The sequence below is a fragment of the Squalius cephalus genome, assembly GCF_949319135.1.
Source record: "Squalius cephalus genome assembly, chromosome: 7".
Classification (NCBI taxonomy): domain Eukaryota; kingdom Metazoa; phylum Chordata; class Actinopteri; order Cypriniformes; family Leuciscidae; genus Squalius; species Squalius cephalus.
Window position 1 is genome coordinate 27,436,085 of NC_137128.1, and position 16,271 is coordinate 27,452,355.

At 38.1% G+C, this 16,271-nt stretch overlaps 1 protein-coding gene across 1 annotated transcript; it reads left to right on the forward strand.

Moving 5' to 3' along the window:
* Positions 1-1,526: 1,526 nt before the first annotated feature.
* On the forward strand, positions 1,527-15,959 carry plppr3a (phospholipid phosphatase related 3a). The gene is made up of 8 exons (XM_079877462.1): positions 1,527-1,858; positions 4,525-4,628; positions 6,736-6,921; positions 7,160-7,289; positions 9,126-9,321; positions 9,827-9,884; positions 10,761-10,934; positions 13,947-15,959. Exons 1-8 carry the CDS (start codon positions 1,831-1,833, stop codon positions 15,258-15,260), a joined length of 2,190 nt encoding a protein of 729 aa, XP_079733588.1. The 5' UTR covers positions 1,527-1,830; the 3' UTR covers positions 15,261-15,959.
* Positions 15,960-16,271: the final 312 nt, after the last annotated feature.

Sequence of the window (16,271 nt, forward strand, 5' to 3'; positions counted from 1 at the left end):
TGTCCTTGTGGAAAATAGCTTATAAATCATACTAAGTGATGTTCTTTGAAAATGTAAAAATGTAGAAAGTTGTCTATGATGGGTAAGGTTAGGGTTAAGGGATAGAATATACAGTTTGTATTGTATAAAAATCATGGACTTAACTAAAATCATGGACTTAATCATGGAATAACTGTCCAGAGATTGTAATATGGACAAAGTCACATTGTTAGGCTGAAATGCTTGATCCCCCCCCCCCCTCCCTCTCCCTCCCTAAAAGTTAGTTATTATTTTATTTTTTTTTAAAGACTAAAACATTTGGCTATTAGTATTTAAATTTGAATGATTTTTATGCCAAATTAAAGTCAATGTGGTATCATGGGACAAGAAAACCATAAAAGAGCCATTACTGTCATTAAAAAACATGACATATTTTGGCCATTTTACAAAAAGGAATGTTTTGTTCAGGTCAAATCGAGTAACTAAGTAAATTCCTTGACATTCATGAATCAAAATTAAATTATATATTTATAACAATATTGTAAACCTTGAACATGTTTGAAAACGTTTTTGAAACTAACCATTAAGTTTATAGCCAATGAATCAATTTGTTGTTCAGAAATGTATGAAACTAACAAAGGTTATTCATTCATGTATTCATTTGGTATTATATTTTTGAAACAGTTCTCCTGTTTATCATCTCAAACATCCTTATTTGTCATTGATTCATATTTTATTCAATGAACAACCAAGCAGCACCTGAAATCTCACAAACACTTGCTCTTTGTTTACTAATTTTATTTACATAGCCTATAATGTTCGTTGAATATATATTTACCTTTTACGTTTACCTATATTTTCATAAAATGGATAAATTAGTAGGCTATGTTCTGTTATGTTCTATCTCCCTAATAAAGATAAAGAGAGGGTCTGGAATTGGGGAATGTTGTACAACATGAACAAAAGTGCTTCAGAGAACAACAAATAATCCAAGACCAGAAACACTCATGGTCGCCCTATGATTCAAGGAAAATGCGAGATTCACTCAAGCGACAAGCGAGCGTGCGGCTGCGATGACGCGCTGACATGTTCTCACTGGAGGCGTAGTGCGCCATGTGCTGCTGCTGTCCGCTTGTGTCGGGAAACATAGACACAAAGGAGCGCATGGTCCAAATGCAGCCCCACCCAATACAAATAAACAAAGACCCTAAGCTTCGCACCTGTCTAACGTGGGTCCACATAAGACATTTTCTTCGAGAAGAATACCTCAGTATCTAAAAGTAGCCTACAGATAACGTCCAGAATGATGGAGCAGTCGATGCACGTGCACAAAGAGAGGAGCGCGCGATTTAACCCTTGCGGTCGTGAACGGCGTCTTTATCTATTTTCTTGCACATTACGGGTTGATGACTGGAAATAAGCGGGGGTTCAGATGCTCTCCGTGTGTCTGTGTTAAAAAGTGGACCGCCTCCTCCCTCATTTCTGTCCCCTCCCTTAAAAAAACCCCTTCCCAGTAGCCTTTTGTGTTCACGGTGCCCTACACAGTCACTGCATTCCTGTTTCGATTACTATCCGCTCATCCGAGAGCTCTGCATTTGAGATCTTCATGAGAAAGTGGCCCAATTCCGAGGAAATTCCTCACATCTACTTCTGGGACTTTGCTACGTTGAGGAAATATAAGTGGAGTGTCCAGTCCCATTCATACTTTTATCCGATCACTTACCTTCAGCGGACGGGGAGGAAGTGAACACAAAGATATATTGTACAAGCGTGAAATGGATTAAGTCGCATTGAGGAAAGCTGGAGCACCACAGACGAACGAAGCGACGGCGAAGGGGTCGGAGGGAGTCGATGAATTTCCAACATCAACGAGAAAGAGGTGAGATATCAGTGTCTGTCAGTCGGATGGTGACCGAGCCTGTTCCTGGGAGCCCTTAAAAGCAGACATGCTGAAAGCTGACATGTAGAATCACGATTTTGGGGCTGGTTCGTAGTATATTTCTTTTTCTGAAATGCACATTAATTATAAAAAAGTTCCCTAGCATTACGCTGGGTGTTTCTTTACGACGTCCAGAATAATTCATGACACCATTTCAGGAGAGGAGAGAGGTGTATGTGAGATGGTAACTGACCACGAGGACATTTTGAAATGCCAAATCTGAGAGAAGAAAAAAAAAACCCTGTAAATGTAGCCTATAATTTACGTTAAATGGGGCTTTCACATAGCCTAAGATGTGCTAGGCTATATAAGCTAAAAGACAATATATGAATGTCCCGTGAAATCGCGTATGCTCTATTCAGCACAGATGATCCTCATCTTCCTTTTTAATGTAACATCTCCGTTGTAGCCATGTGTCAGAGCATTGCTCAGTCAGAGCAGTTTCAGTACCGTGTAGTGGACAGCGCAGCTGGTACAGTAGATCAGTGATTCAAGGGTGGGAATTGTGGGGGGCGGGTGTGTTCCCCCAACCCCAACACACACAACCACACAGGGGTCAAAACAAAACAAAACAAAAAAATGGGGGCGGGGGAGGAGGGGGGTCCTAAAAACGTATGTATTCTGTAAAAATGTTTTCTTTTTATTAATAAGTGTACATTTAATAAGCATTTGCAAACGTTTCAGTAACCAAAAAGTCATATAAAAGTAAAAAAAAAAAAAACTAAATCATCGGTGACTGACCGCACCAAATAGACGCTCATGAACAGAAGTTGCTTATGCCAGAGTAAGCCATATGTCACAAGTTTGTCGCATAGTGTTCTAGGACATCGACAAAGCATAAAGGCCCGTTCTCACCAGGAACAATAACTGTAACAACAACGACAACTACTTTTTTTATAATCGTTCTAGTTGACAATTTTGAGTCCACACCACAACTAACGACAAGGACACAGAGGAACGATATCGTTGGAATCACTTTAAGAACGCTTATTTTTTTTCCAGCTGATGAAGGAGAACAATATTGACAGCCAATCAGAATCCATTGAGCACTTACAGCAGAAAGTAATGAAAAAAGTTTATATTTTCTAACACATTTCTGAATCTATATAAAATGCAAACAATGAACACAATATAAATAATTCAATAATAAAGTCATCCACATTTTATGGACTTGATGTTGTATGTTGTTACGGCAAACAAAAAGAAAAAAGTATTAGCTATTTTAACCATACTACTGATGAAAATGGTGGATTCCCAAGGCGAAACTGAGAAATTATTGAATTTGTTTTTTCAAAGCATGATTTTGCTTACATTAGGCTACACAACACACTACTGTAATTGAAGTCCCTTCTTTCACTGCAGACATTTTGGGTTATCTTAGATCTTGGGCATGGGACCTGTGCAGACTCTCTTTCAGGTTCTCTTCAAACATCTTTTTCCAGCGTCGAGTAAGGAACCACTCAAATGAGTTGAATAATCTCTCACTTTCTCTACTATTAGTATGTATTTATTCAGTACCAACTTCCCACCAGCTCAGACATATTGCTGAAGAGGCTCACAGACCGACTTGATAGCTGCTTTATTGCTAAGCTCTTTTTATTTGCCAGCCAATAGACTCCTTGACAGCACAGACTTGAGTCTGTTCATTCTCGGCCTTCTCCTTATCCCCCTCTCTCTTCAGAGACAAACAAAGTTGAGCAGGATAAATAGTCCCCTCTCCCCTGAAAAGAGCCTTCTTTGTTTGTGCAGTGTGAGGCGTGGAAGCCGATGTGGCCACCATGTGTCACCCAACTTTCATTAGCTGTCCGCCTGGAGAGAGATGTGGCTATTCAAGCTATTGCATGCTATGTCAATAGTGAATTCCACAAGGCAACTCCAATAAGGGAAGCCTAACTAAGTCACTAATCAGTTGTCTGGGTATATGCAGAACTGATTTAACAGAAGTGCTAATATTCACATCACTGTTTTAATATGATACTAGGCAGTAGTATTAAATCACGATATTGACTGGCTATGCAGTCTACCTCATCAAATACCACCACAATGCTGTAATATCATCCAAAACCATTAATGTTGCACTGCAGTAATGTGTCATAAAGCTCTGTTTTTGAACCCCTTAAAAGCTGTACCTGTAATTTAATAAGATCTTCAACAGTTGATATTTTGCAGTATGGAACACAAACCACTCTCAAAGCCAACTTTAGAGTTTGTTTTTTTTTAGCCGCAAAGACCAGTGGATTTGATTACATGCATAAGGGGTTGATGAGCCTGATATCACATCAGTTCTTCCTTCATCGAAGATTATTTTTATATATATTTAAATAAATAGCCCTACTGACGCTTTAATCAGTGTAATAAATGTACACTCTCTAAATGTGTCTCACATTCGCATCATATTTCCATGCTTAGCAAGACAGCCTACAAACATGCCCAGTGATCCATTTACCAGAGCGATTTGAACACTTAACTATTCCAAGACCATTTTAGCCAATTAAAAGTTGCAGGCTATTTAATACCACAAGCATAGACACTTACTTATCTTTTCAACAATGTGTCTAAATATCATGTGATTGATCTTATTCTGTCTTGACTGTATTCACTTTTAGATTTTACTCGGCCAAACCCCAAAATGATGTCTCCAAAAGACAAGCCCAAGAAGAAGCCTCCCAAAGACAGCATGACATTACTGCCATGTTTCTATTTTGTGGAGGTATGCTTTTACTGTATTTCAGTTGTTGTGGTGAGGCTTTAACAATCTCTTCAAGCCTTCTTCATCCTGCCCTTAAACTGCCAGAAAAAAATGCATGACATGTCACGCACCACTGCCTTATCTTGTGAGGAGAGTCATCTACATTGAATGCCATTTACATGTCGCTCTGAGTTACAATAATGATGTGATGAATCTTATGAGCTTGTAAAATGCAATGTGCATCTTAGCTGTGTAATTTGACATTTGTGAAGTTGACATATAATGACAAATGTGAAGTTGATATTTAACACCATAGATGCTATTTATTTTACATATAGTGAGTCATAAGCTGGATAATGGAAAACTCAGCTTCTCGCCGTGTTAAATGAAGGCGATGTCAAGTACCTCTTTAACCAGGGTTTAGAGATTTTAACAGGATTTCAGCAAGGATTACTTGGGCTTAAACTGCTTTGTTTCTTTTCAAGGAGATAATATTGATGTAAACATCTAAGAAAAATGATTGTGAAACATGAATAGAAAATGTAACTAGTTACTTAGACTTATTATTATTATTATGTCTTGATTTACTTGTTTGAATGTCATTACAGTGGATAAAAAAAAAAAAAATCAAACCAAGTGGCATCTGCAAACAAATGATATCAGAGCTTTTCTTAGAACTAACATCACTCTTTTGCTATTTTGTAATTAATTTAAATAACTTGTCTCAAGTTAAGTTTTCGTGGTTGTATAAAGTCAGTTGCTTTCAAGTTCACACAGGTGACCAGCTAGTAACCACATGTGCAGTTCATTGAATTAATATGAACTAGTGATGTTACATATGACACCGAAGCTTCGAAGCATGTATGTATTGAGAATACATCTCTATTTTTAGTGAAGTTCCATGACGGATCGCATATTGGTTTCAGAGAAATACATGATCAACGAAAAACGAAGCCTCACTTACTTTCCAGTCATGTGAATGCTTCACTTTGCATGTCGTAACGTTTGAACCCAGACCACGACTCTAAAAGGGTTTATGGAAGTTCAAATCCATTTACTAAAAAAATGTATAGCCCATAGCCATATTCATTATCATATATTCAAACAGTATAAAAATTGGCTGAATATTGGCTATAAAGCAGTGAACTTTATTAAATAAAACAAAAGACTCAAACACAAGGATAGTCCAAACTAGCGAAGGCAACTATTGCATGAAACAACTCCAGACAATGAACTGACAGAACTGAGGGCATTATATACACAGAAAACTAATAAGCAACAGGTGTGTGTAATCAATGAAACAATGAATAACCATAGCAACAAAAGTAAACCGAAAGGATAAACAAACTAATAGTCTTTGAAAACGAAACATAAAACATCACAGATTGTGGCACAGTCCAAAAGTGTTAAAATACTTTTGGCTTAAATTTGAAAAAATATATCCCCTGGTTTCACAGACAAGGCTTAAGTCTAGTCCCAGAATAAAATGCATGTTTGGGATGTTTTAATTGAAAGCAACTTGCATTGAAATATCTTTAAAAAGTGCCTTTGTTTTGTCTCAAGATGCACACTAGTAGTGTTTTTTTCTAAGGCACATTTATAAAAGCTATCTAAGGCTTGGTTTCACAGACAGGGTATAGATTAAGCCATAGATTAGGCCTTAGTTAGAGACAAAACAATGGCTCTGGCTTATTTTAAGATATGTCAGTGCAAGTTGCTTTCAGTTAACACAGCTCAATCATGCATTTTAGTCTGAGCCTTGTCTGTGAAACCAGGGGTAAATGTCCTAATTGAACTAAGGCATAATCCTGGCTTAATCTAAGCCCTGTCTTTGAAACCAGGCCAATATGTTTTTTGTTTTTACAATATGCAAAACGCTTACACTATTTGTTTGTTTTTTCAAATAAATACCTTGTTTTTGATATTTTGTTATTTAAAGAAATTCATACATTTTTAAGCTTGGCTTAAGTGTTCAAATGTTTCAGGGGGCCACTGTATGCCTAATATTGTTCGCATGAATAATTCATGAATGTGTCCATGTAGTAAATGTTGACTGATTCCTCCCTCCATAATCCTCTCCTGTGCCACCTTTCCCATAACCCACCTATTCTTTCTCTCTCTCTCTCAGCTGCCAATAGTGGCATCCTCCATGATCTCTCTTTACTTCTTGGAGCTGACAGACGTATTGCAGCCAGCCAAAGTTGGGTTCCGTTGCCATGACCGCGCACTGAGCATGCCCTATGTGGAAACGGGAGACGAGCTCATCCCTCTGCTCATGCTGCTCAGCCTGGCCTTTGCTGGCCCTGCAGCGTCTGTGAGTGTTCATACTCTATTCATAAACAGCCTAACCTATTTATCCCAGTGTAGCTTCTGTGAAAATTATACAAAATCCTGTTACTCTATTCATTGATGCAGTGTGGGCAGGAACAGTGAATTGCATGGTCAAGGACTGAGTTTTAGCATCTTGTGTAAAGCATAATTAAATACTTGACAGATTGGATTTCTTATGGTGCTTCAGGCAGCTCTCAATATTCTGTGCATTTTTGGCTTAGATCATGCTGGGTGAAGCCTTGATGTACTGCATGCAGTCCAAACTGAAGATTCGCTCTGGTTCAGAAGGGAGTATCAATGCAGGAGGCTGCAACTTCAACTCCTTCTTACGCAGAACTGTGCGCTTTGTGGGTATGTTAAGAGAGACCTCAAGTCTTGGCAAACTACAATTAAACAATGTGTAGTTATGAAAAATGTTAATTGCTGCATATTAAATATGAAACAAATGCAATGATTATGTTTTTCTGTAGGGAGAACTATGCATTATTCAATAGTCAATATACTGGACATGTATAGACTTAAATACAACATATCTGAATAAGAATATTGAAATATAAATAATAGAATAAAAATAATGATTTAAAGTTTGAGGTCTGTAATATTTTTAATGTTTGTAAAGAGGTCACTTTATACCAAATTTTTACACAAAACCTGCATTTATTTGATCAAAAATACAGTAAAAAACAGTTATATTGTGAAATATTTTTTACAATTTTAAATTCTATTTTAATATATTTTAAATAATTTATGGCAAAGCTGAATTTTCAGCGTCATTACTCTAGTCTTCAGTGTCACATGATCCTTCAGAACTCAATCTAATATGCTGATTTGGTGCTCAAGAAACATTTCTTATTATCAATGTTAAAAACATTGTTTTGCCTAATATTTTTGTGGAAACTCTTTTATATATTTTTTCAGGAGTCTTTGGCGAATAGATAGTTCAAATGAACAGCATGTATTTCTCAAGTTAACATGTACCTGAAATCATATATAGTAAATTATGCTTATTTGGCGTGCTGTCCGGGGGAGGGCTCCGAGCTCGGAATTTGGCACAAACTCCCCCCTCCTTGACTGGGAAAGGAACCAGCCAAGAATTTTTTTTGTTGTAGGTTGTGTGTGTGTGTGTGGGGGGGGGGGGGGGGGGGGTATTGTTTTATTGGTCTTTTTATTTAAAGGAATTAAATAATTAAAAGATTCAAAGGGATTTAAGGGGATTGAGAAGTTCCAGGTCTAATTGTAGTTATGAAGTTGGCTAATCAATTTAAATGATTTAAAATATGCACATATTCACTCTTATTCGTATGTCTAAAATGTAAAAAACCCAAAACACTTCTTGTCTCATCACATTGACGAGAACTAAAAATGAGACAGACCAGCCTAAAAGTTTAACTTTTAAAAATTTTTGTCATCCGAACATCAAACAGAGCTGTGCGTAGGCTAATGGAGTGCAGCAGAGCATAATTTCAAAAACTGGAGGGGACAATTTGGCCATTTCTAATTATTGGGGAGGACTTGTCCCCCTTATTGTCTATGGTGGTTATGGCCCTGTTTTGTAATGTGTTCATTTTGTTTAATTCTTTAAAAAAAATCTTCCATTTCTATTGCAAATAGAATTTTCTATGCAAAAATCTATTTTTAATAGTAACATTTTATAATGAGTAATGTACAAAGATATTTCAGGTATTTCTCAGTCCCTCTCATATGCATTTCTGATTTTATATCTAAGCTGACCTACAAATCATATCATAAATGACCAATCAATATGTTATATGGTTGTAGAAACATCTTGAAGTTTACCTGACAACAAAAAAATCTAAAACGAATTTGTTGAGTATACTCAACATTTTAAAATAAGGAGATTAAGGGTACAGTTAAAATGAAATAATACCCATTTAAATGTTACTTTACACACAAAACAGCTTTAAATGAGAACTTGAGGAGAACAATTTGATAGTCCACTAGGTCTCTTATTCTTAATACTTTTTATACTTGGGACTTGGGACCTCCTCTGACTTCTGACATTCATTATTCATACACTCGACCGCCTTCAGACATTTTTACAGGTTTGTCTATTTTGGTAGAAGCATATGGTCGAGTGTTGGCCACGTAAGACTCACACAGACAAACAAAAACAAGCCTGGTTCTGTTCAGACGGTTCCACACTGACAGTTTCTCGTCCCCTCACAGGTGTTCATGTGTTTGGGCTGTGCGCCACTGCATTGGTGACTGACGTTATCCAGCTAGCCACAGGGTATCATACTCCCTTCTTCCTAACTGTGTGCAAACCCAACTACACACTGCCGGGCGTGGCCTGTGATAAAAACCCCTACATAACCCAGGACATCTGCTCAGGCCGGGACCAGTATGCCATCCTGTCAGCAAGGTGAATACACTTAAACAACACCATGCTTTCTCACATATGACTGGGTAAATTCATGTTGTTGCTGCATTTAGGCTATTACATGATTTGCATATTTGCATATAACTGCTAAAAAAAAACTCATTGCATATAAATAAACAGCACTATCCATATGCGCAATTCGTCCCCCTAATGTTCCGTATCCAATGTGTGGGCCAAACAAGATGAAAATTCAATTGATTTAAATTTTTTAGTTTCTATCCCATTGCAATGTTTTCCAACAAGGATTATGAATGGATTTGTCCTCAAATCCTTGTCAGGCGGCACATAGAACAAGGAGGCTATGGAACAGAAATGACATTGTGTTTCGCTCACTGAAGTGTGGTACATTCCTTTTGCATCTCTTTCTTGTCTCATTTACATTTCTTCCTCACATGCTAAAACTCTTGGCTGTGCTCTTTTTTTGATTATTCATGTGATGCGTTACTGAATTAATATTTTCCTCTTTTTTTTCTATCTGTCTAATCAGGAAAACTTTCCCCTCCCAGCACGCCACTCTGTCTGGGTTTGCAGCTGTCTACATCTCTGTAAGCATTTCTCTGTACTTCTCTCAGGGCACTTTGATTTAAAAATTATCTGATGCAAAATACTTGTTATTTGGAATACCATGCCACTGTGATTATTGAGCAATCACTGTTATTAGAAGGATCCGGCATCAGCATTAAGCACCGTAGAACCGTGTCAACTGCTGAGTGACCTCTACTGATGGAGTGCAGAGTATATAGGCCACAGTCAGCTTGGTGTCTCCCAGCTGCAGAGCTAGAGATGCTCATTAGTCTTTTTTTGTTAGCTATGCCTCGTTGAACTCAATGTGGGATTCAAACTGTTAATGAAGTCATTCTCTCTGGACTGGGAAGAGACACATTCAAGCTGCTGTAACTACATTTGGAGTATTTTAGTTCATTCTAATTGGAAATTAGTGTTATCCTGTAGAATCTAATTGGCTGACCGTACTTTAAAAGCATGAAAACTGGTGGTTATAAAAATAAATAAATAAATAAAAAAGAAAACATTAAACTGAGCCCTTTGACTCATGTAAAGTGGACTAGGAATTGCATGTCTTTTCCCATGGAAGTACAAGCGTCTTCTTAAATAGCAAACTTAAACCATTTAAGTAAAATTAAGTAGCTGCAAGTTGATTTAACTTGTAAGTTCTATGATTAAAGTATCACTATTTTTACTTAATTATATTGAATTAGCTCTAAATTATATTAAAAATATAATATTATAACATTTACTTTACAATGTAGCGTTAACTTCGAAGAATAGAAAAAAATCAAACTTTAGGTTAAAAAAAAGTGTTAATTTGAGAAAGCTGTTTGGGGTCATTTCATATTTTGGGGGTTTTACTAGAGCAGTTGTTATAGTTGTTATTGTTGTGACACTCGTGTTTCTCTACTCAGATGTACTTCAATGCCGCCATCTCAGACAGCACCAAGCTATTGAAGCCTGTGTTGGTGTTTGCATTTGCCATAGCAGCAGCGCTGGCAAGTCTGACCCAAATCACCCAGTATCGAAGCCACCCGATTGACGTCTACGTGGGTTTTGTGATTGGGGCTGGCATCGCTGTTTATCTAGTGAGTCTTTAATTGTTTTGTAGTTTGCTTCTCTGAACAATTTTTGCTTTGACAGCTTCAATTTTAGGTTAGCAGAGGATATCAAGACTTATTTATCTTCCTTCTTTCACTCTTTTCTAATCTTTTGACTGCAAGCTCTATATTTAGGATTTCTATTCTATTAGAGGAAGACAAATCCTTCAGGATTCATCAGGGACAATTTCACAGCTCCTTTTCACTGTCATCTCTTTGCTCCGTCTCTTTCCTCTGATATGTCTTTGTGTTATAATCTCCATAACCAGTCAAGTGGGTTGAAACAATTTCAGGAAGTATAATTTACATTAAAATATATAATAGGTAAAAGAAAAAAATCAACAGCCAAAAAATGAAAAATAAAATGCAACTTTAAAAGTCTTTAAGCTCTGTATAATGGATGAACAGTAAGTGTTTTGCTTTTACACTACATGACCAAAAGTATGTGGTTTTCTAACTAATGGGTTTGGCTATTTCAGCTACACCCTTTACAAGCATAAAATCATAATACAGCCATACAATCTCCTCAGTCAAACATTTATAATAGAATGGGGTGCAAAGAAACAGAAAACACACTCCTGGGCAAAAAGATAAAGGTCCAAAATGGCTAAACACTAAGCTTTTAATTGTCTTAACCACCAATTATTGGTCAGGAAATTAGCTAAATTTAAGCAAATGCACTATTAAAAAACCATTGCTGTCTCAGAAAACCAAGGACAGAATGAGTTTTTGGCAGAATATGGTAATTTGTGTGTGGAGTAATGAATCACAATGAAGCAATAGTTGCCTGGTGATGCTCCAGAGCGATGTCTTCTAAAATCTGGTGAGAAATATAATAATAAATGCATCTCAGTGAAGCTTGGAGGAAGAGCTGTCATTGTGTGAGGAGCCTTTTTAGCTGCTGGTATTGGTGAGCTACTTCAGTGTGAAAAGGAGAGTATTGCAGAATGGCTTGCTTCCCAGAGGAATTTGGTATTTTCCAAAAAGACAATGCTCCTGAAAATTGTGCATCATGCCTGACACCTAGGCCTACATGAATAATTTACAGTTGGTTTTATGACTGCAAGTCATTCTCTTCAAATGCTATTGAAGTTAGAAACATGTGTACCAATGTCGTATGCAACTTTAGAGACGGTCCCTAAAAGTCCGAATATCGAATATCCAGTGTCAAGCCAACTTTATGCCAGTATTTCACTGGGAATCGCTTAGCGTGAAACTTTGTGCGTTACATTCATATTCTGAGTCCACTTGCCTGTTCCTATATCCAGTATAGCTTACATCCCCAATAAGGTGCGAGCGTTAAGCGTTAAGTGTCCTGACTGCAGGGGAATCCTGGAGAATGGTGTATTGAGGGAATCCCGCAGCATTGCACTGCAATATAAAGTTAAGAAAGCTAAACAACCGAGAGAAATATATGTCTACTACCTCAGATTTAACGTTTTATCTGTACATCAGAATCGGGGAATAAATAACCTCGTTCACGGTAGAGAAAGCTGCTTACATGTGCAAAACTAACTGTGCAGACTTAAATGTAAACACAGCTTTTGTGTCTTTATCAGCTTTTCCATATACTGGTCCTGATAATCATCACAAATACTGACCGCTTGCTCCATTTCTGTAAATCTGTTTTTATGAATGAATGAGTCTCTCCCCCGTTGCTCTATAGTTTTCTTCGTCAACTCTCGCTTACACCCCCTGGCCTGCTGGTGAGGTCTACTAACAGCTATGGAGATTATCAATCAGCAATCTACTGATATTCCTGCTAATCCCGGATGTCAAATGTTGAATTTTCTGTCGAATTTGAACCACTGAATTTGTGCAAGCGAATTTGTAAAGCTAAATAAAATGTCTGTTTTTAAACAGAATGAATATTTTGGAAGTGAAATCTGTAAATTTAATGGATTATTGAATTTTTAATAATGAAAACGTGTGTGAAATGTTTTGAATTGAAATATCCACAGCTTAAATATACAACCATGTTGAATTTCAGCCCATAAAAATGCAAGTCCTAAAAACACAATGCATTAAAATGCAAGCAGAGTTAATGCAATGCATATTTTTTCAAGTAGTGCAATTCAACAAGCTTTTTTGTTTCAAAAACATTTGTCATTATTTTACTTCCATACTCCTGCCAAAATTGCAAAGACAACAACCAAGAAATGGCTTGAGAACAAGTCCATCAGGCTCATGTTTTCGCCTGGTCAGAGTCCAGATTTGAACCCTATAATGAACACTCTCAGAAATAAAGGTACGAAAGCTGTCACTGGGGCTGTACCTCTTTAAAAGGTACATTTTTGTACCTAAAGGGTGCATATTGGTACCTAAAAGGGACAAATTAGTACATAAAAGGAACAAAAGTGTACCTTTTGAAAAGGTACAGTCCCAGTGACAGCTTTCGTACCTTTTTTTCTGAGAGTGAATGTTTGGTCTCACATTAAACTCAAACGAACTGGGAGACAGATAGCACATTAAATTTGGCTAAAAGTAAAATAAAAGTTTAAATAAACTAAGACTAAAAATCTCTGAAAAAACTAAAACCAAACTAGTCACAATGAAACTGAAATAAAAACTGAAACTGAAATTCTAAACCATGGACAACCCTGCTATATAAAGGCAAAATATAACTGCACACTTCAGCATTTTATTTTTCAGGCGTTTCAGCAACAGTCCTTTGTCAGTCCTGCTCTAACACACCTTCCTATTTTCAAGTAATCCTGAACACCCTGATTATGTAAACTCTGCAGGAAGTAAATAATAATACAATTTTTAGGAGGAAAAACTTCCCACAATAAAAGCTGTAATAGCAGCAAGAACCTACTCCCTATTAATGTTCCCCAATGTTCTGAAATTAAATATTAAATAAGCACATATAGTGTTTAGTTGTCCACATACTTTTGGTGTATGTGCAATCTAATTCATTTGTCTTCATGTTGTAAAAATGTCTGATTGATTAGTGGATTCTCATTAACCTTACAATAACAAGTGTTTCTCATATTCCAGGCACTATATGCGGTTGGAAACTTTAGGTCACATGAAGAGGCCTCCCCCAGGCCACTGAAGCAACCCCATCCTCCACAAAAAGATCCTCTAAGAGAACTGACACAGCGTGGCCATGACTCTGTGTATCAAAAGGCCCATGCTTCTGAGAGCAACGATGAGCTATCAGCCCCGCCTCACGTTGCTGGCCTGAACCGTAAGGTGCGTCGAGAGAAAGCCTCAATGGGCAGCCTGAAGAGAGCTAGTGCAGATGTCGAGCTTTTGGCTCCTCGCAGCCCGATGGGGAAGGAGACCATGGTGACCTTCAGTAACACACTGCCCCGTGCTAACACCAACGCTATGGAGGAGCCTGCTCAGCGTCACATGACCTTCCACGTGCCGATGGACTCTCAGCGTTCTAAACAGCTGGTGTCCGAATGGAAGCAGAAATCAATGGAGATGCGCAATCTCAGCCTTAGGGATGAGGAGGAGGAGGGAGCAACTGCGGAGGGAGTTGATGGAGTTGAGGAGGAAGCTTCAGAGGAGCTGGGCATGCCGTCCTCCCTTTATCCTACTGTGCAAGCCAACAGGGGAGCAACGACAGCAGCAGGTGGTGCCAGGGTGATGATACCTCAGAGGCCCGGTGCACCGCAGTTGGTTCATATCCCAGAAGAAGCCACCAGACCACCACCAGTGTCACCTAAAAGCGTCACCACAAGGGCTAAATGGCTGTCCATGACAGAGAAAGGAGGTCCAGTACCAGCTGCCACGCCAGAACCCCCACGGCTGCCCAACCAGCCAAGGGTTATGCAGGTCATTGCCATGTCTAAGCAACACGGTCCAGTTACCATCACCACACCAAAGTCCTCTGAGACCGCCTCGTCCTGTGCGACCTCCAGCACTGGTTCAGAGTCTCCGTACTACCGCATCCCATCGGAGCCAGACAGAAGCAGCATTGTCACGGTAGACGCTCATGCTCCTCATCACCCAGTGGTCCGTCTGTCTTCAGGCAACGGGAACACCTGGGACTGGAGAAGCACCTCCAATGGTAGCACAGAGGTCCATGAGACTAGTCGGACACTGCCCAGGCAGGAATGTGTGCGTGATTATCGTCCCATGAAAACAGACTCCCTCTGTTCCTCTACCAGCGAGCCTGACCCAGGGATCCTGCCTCCGCCACCTCATCCTGACCTGCTCTTGGACAGCAGCCTCAGCCGAGATTCCTCACTTCACCGTAACTCCTCAATCTCAGCTAAAGACTGGGAACCCGGACAGCCTCACCCAGAACCGGACCACTTCTTTAAGAACTTACAAACAAACAGACAATATAAAGACTGAGGAGTTGTTTTTTTTGTTTGTTTGTTTGTTTTTTGGAGGACTCCAATGTGAATAATTGTGTTTTCAGTGGATGGTTAGAGAATACAGCCTTCTTGGTAATCTCACATTGAGCATCTGGGGTGGATTAGTGCAGTGGAGCACCAAGAGGATCACACAGACTTGAGGAGGCTGTTCAGTGTACATGCACAAACTGTGAGGACCCACAAACCTCAGAAAAATAAAATACAAAATCAAGTTGTAATTAAAACATGTTTATGCTCTTTTACATCTTTACAATTTTACAGTGCAGAAAATGTTTCCTCTTTCAAGATCAAGCTAAGTTCACATATGCCAAGACCAAACAACCAACCATATTTACATTTTTATTTGAGGTTTCATTCATACACAATGATTTACATTGTATTGTACAAGAGGAAATCATGTTACAGTTATCTAATGACTCACTGGGGACAGATTTATTGTGGGAATAATGGCTTTGCTGTGTATGGAATCAGTTTTAAGTAGGCCTAGTCACTTTCTCCTTTTTATACTAAAATATGAAGTACTGTTCCTTGTTTGTGCGTGTTGCATGTGTGTTTATTTATGTCTTCTAGACCTTGGATGGACTGTTACATATCAGCAGGGATGGCCTCTTTCATTTTGCTGCCCAATGTTAAAGTTTTTGTAACAAACTTTGAAAAATAAAGTTGTAATAATACTATGTGCTTTTAGTCAATATTTAGATAATTGCTTTGTGTCAAAATCAACTGTATGAAAAACAAGTGATTGTGTTTATTGCTTTTTTCCTACACTTTCATAAATTTATATTCTGACAGTTTTGATGGATTATAATTTCACAGTAATAAATAATTTATTTTTATAATTGTTTCAGAACATCAACACCCCGTGCATGTATGCCTTCCGCTAACAATAGAATCTGCATTAGTATATTTTATATAATAGTTAACTTTCCTAATTTTTTACATTTTCAAAAAAAATAAAAGTAACAAAAATGTTATCTTTAATGAGTTC

Coding starts and splice junctions, on each gene's coding strand:
- plppr3a (XM_079877462.1), top strand. CDS start 1,831: ATGAATTTCCAACATCAACGAGAAAGAG. Junction 4,629..6,735: donor CATGTTTCTATTTTGTGGAG/GTATGCTTTTAC, acceptor TCTCTCTCTCAG/CTGCCAATAGTGGCATCCTC. Junction 6,922..7,159: donor TTGCTGGCCCTGCAGCGTCT/GTGAGTGTTCAT, acceptor TTTTTGGCTTAG/ATCATGCTGGGTGAAGCCTT.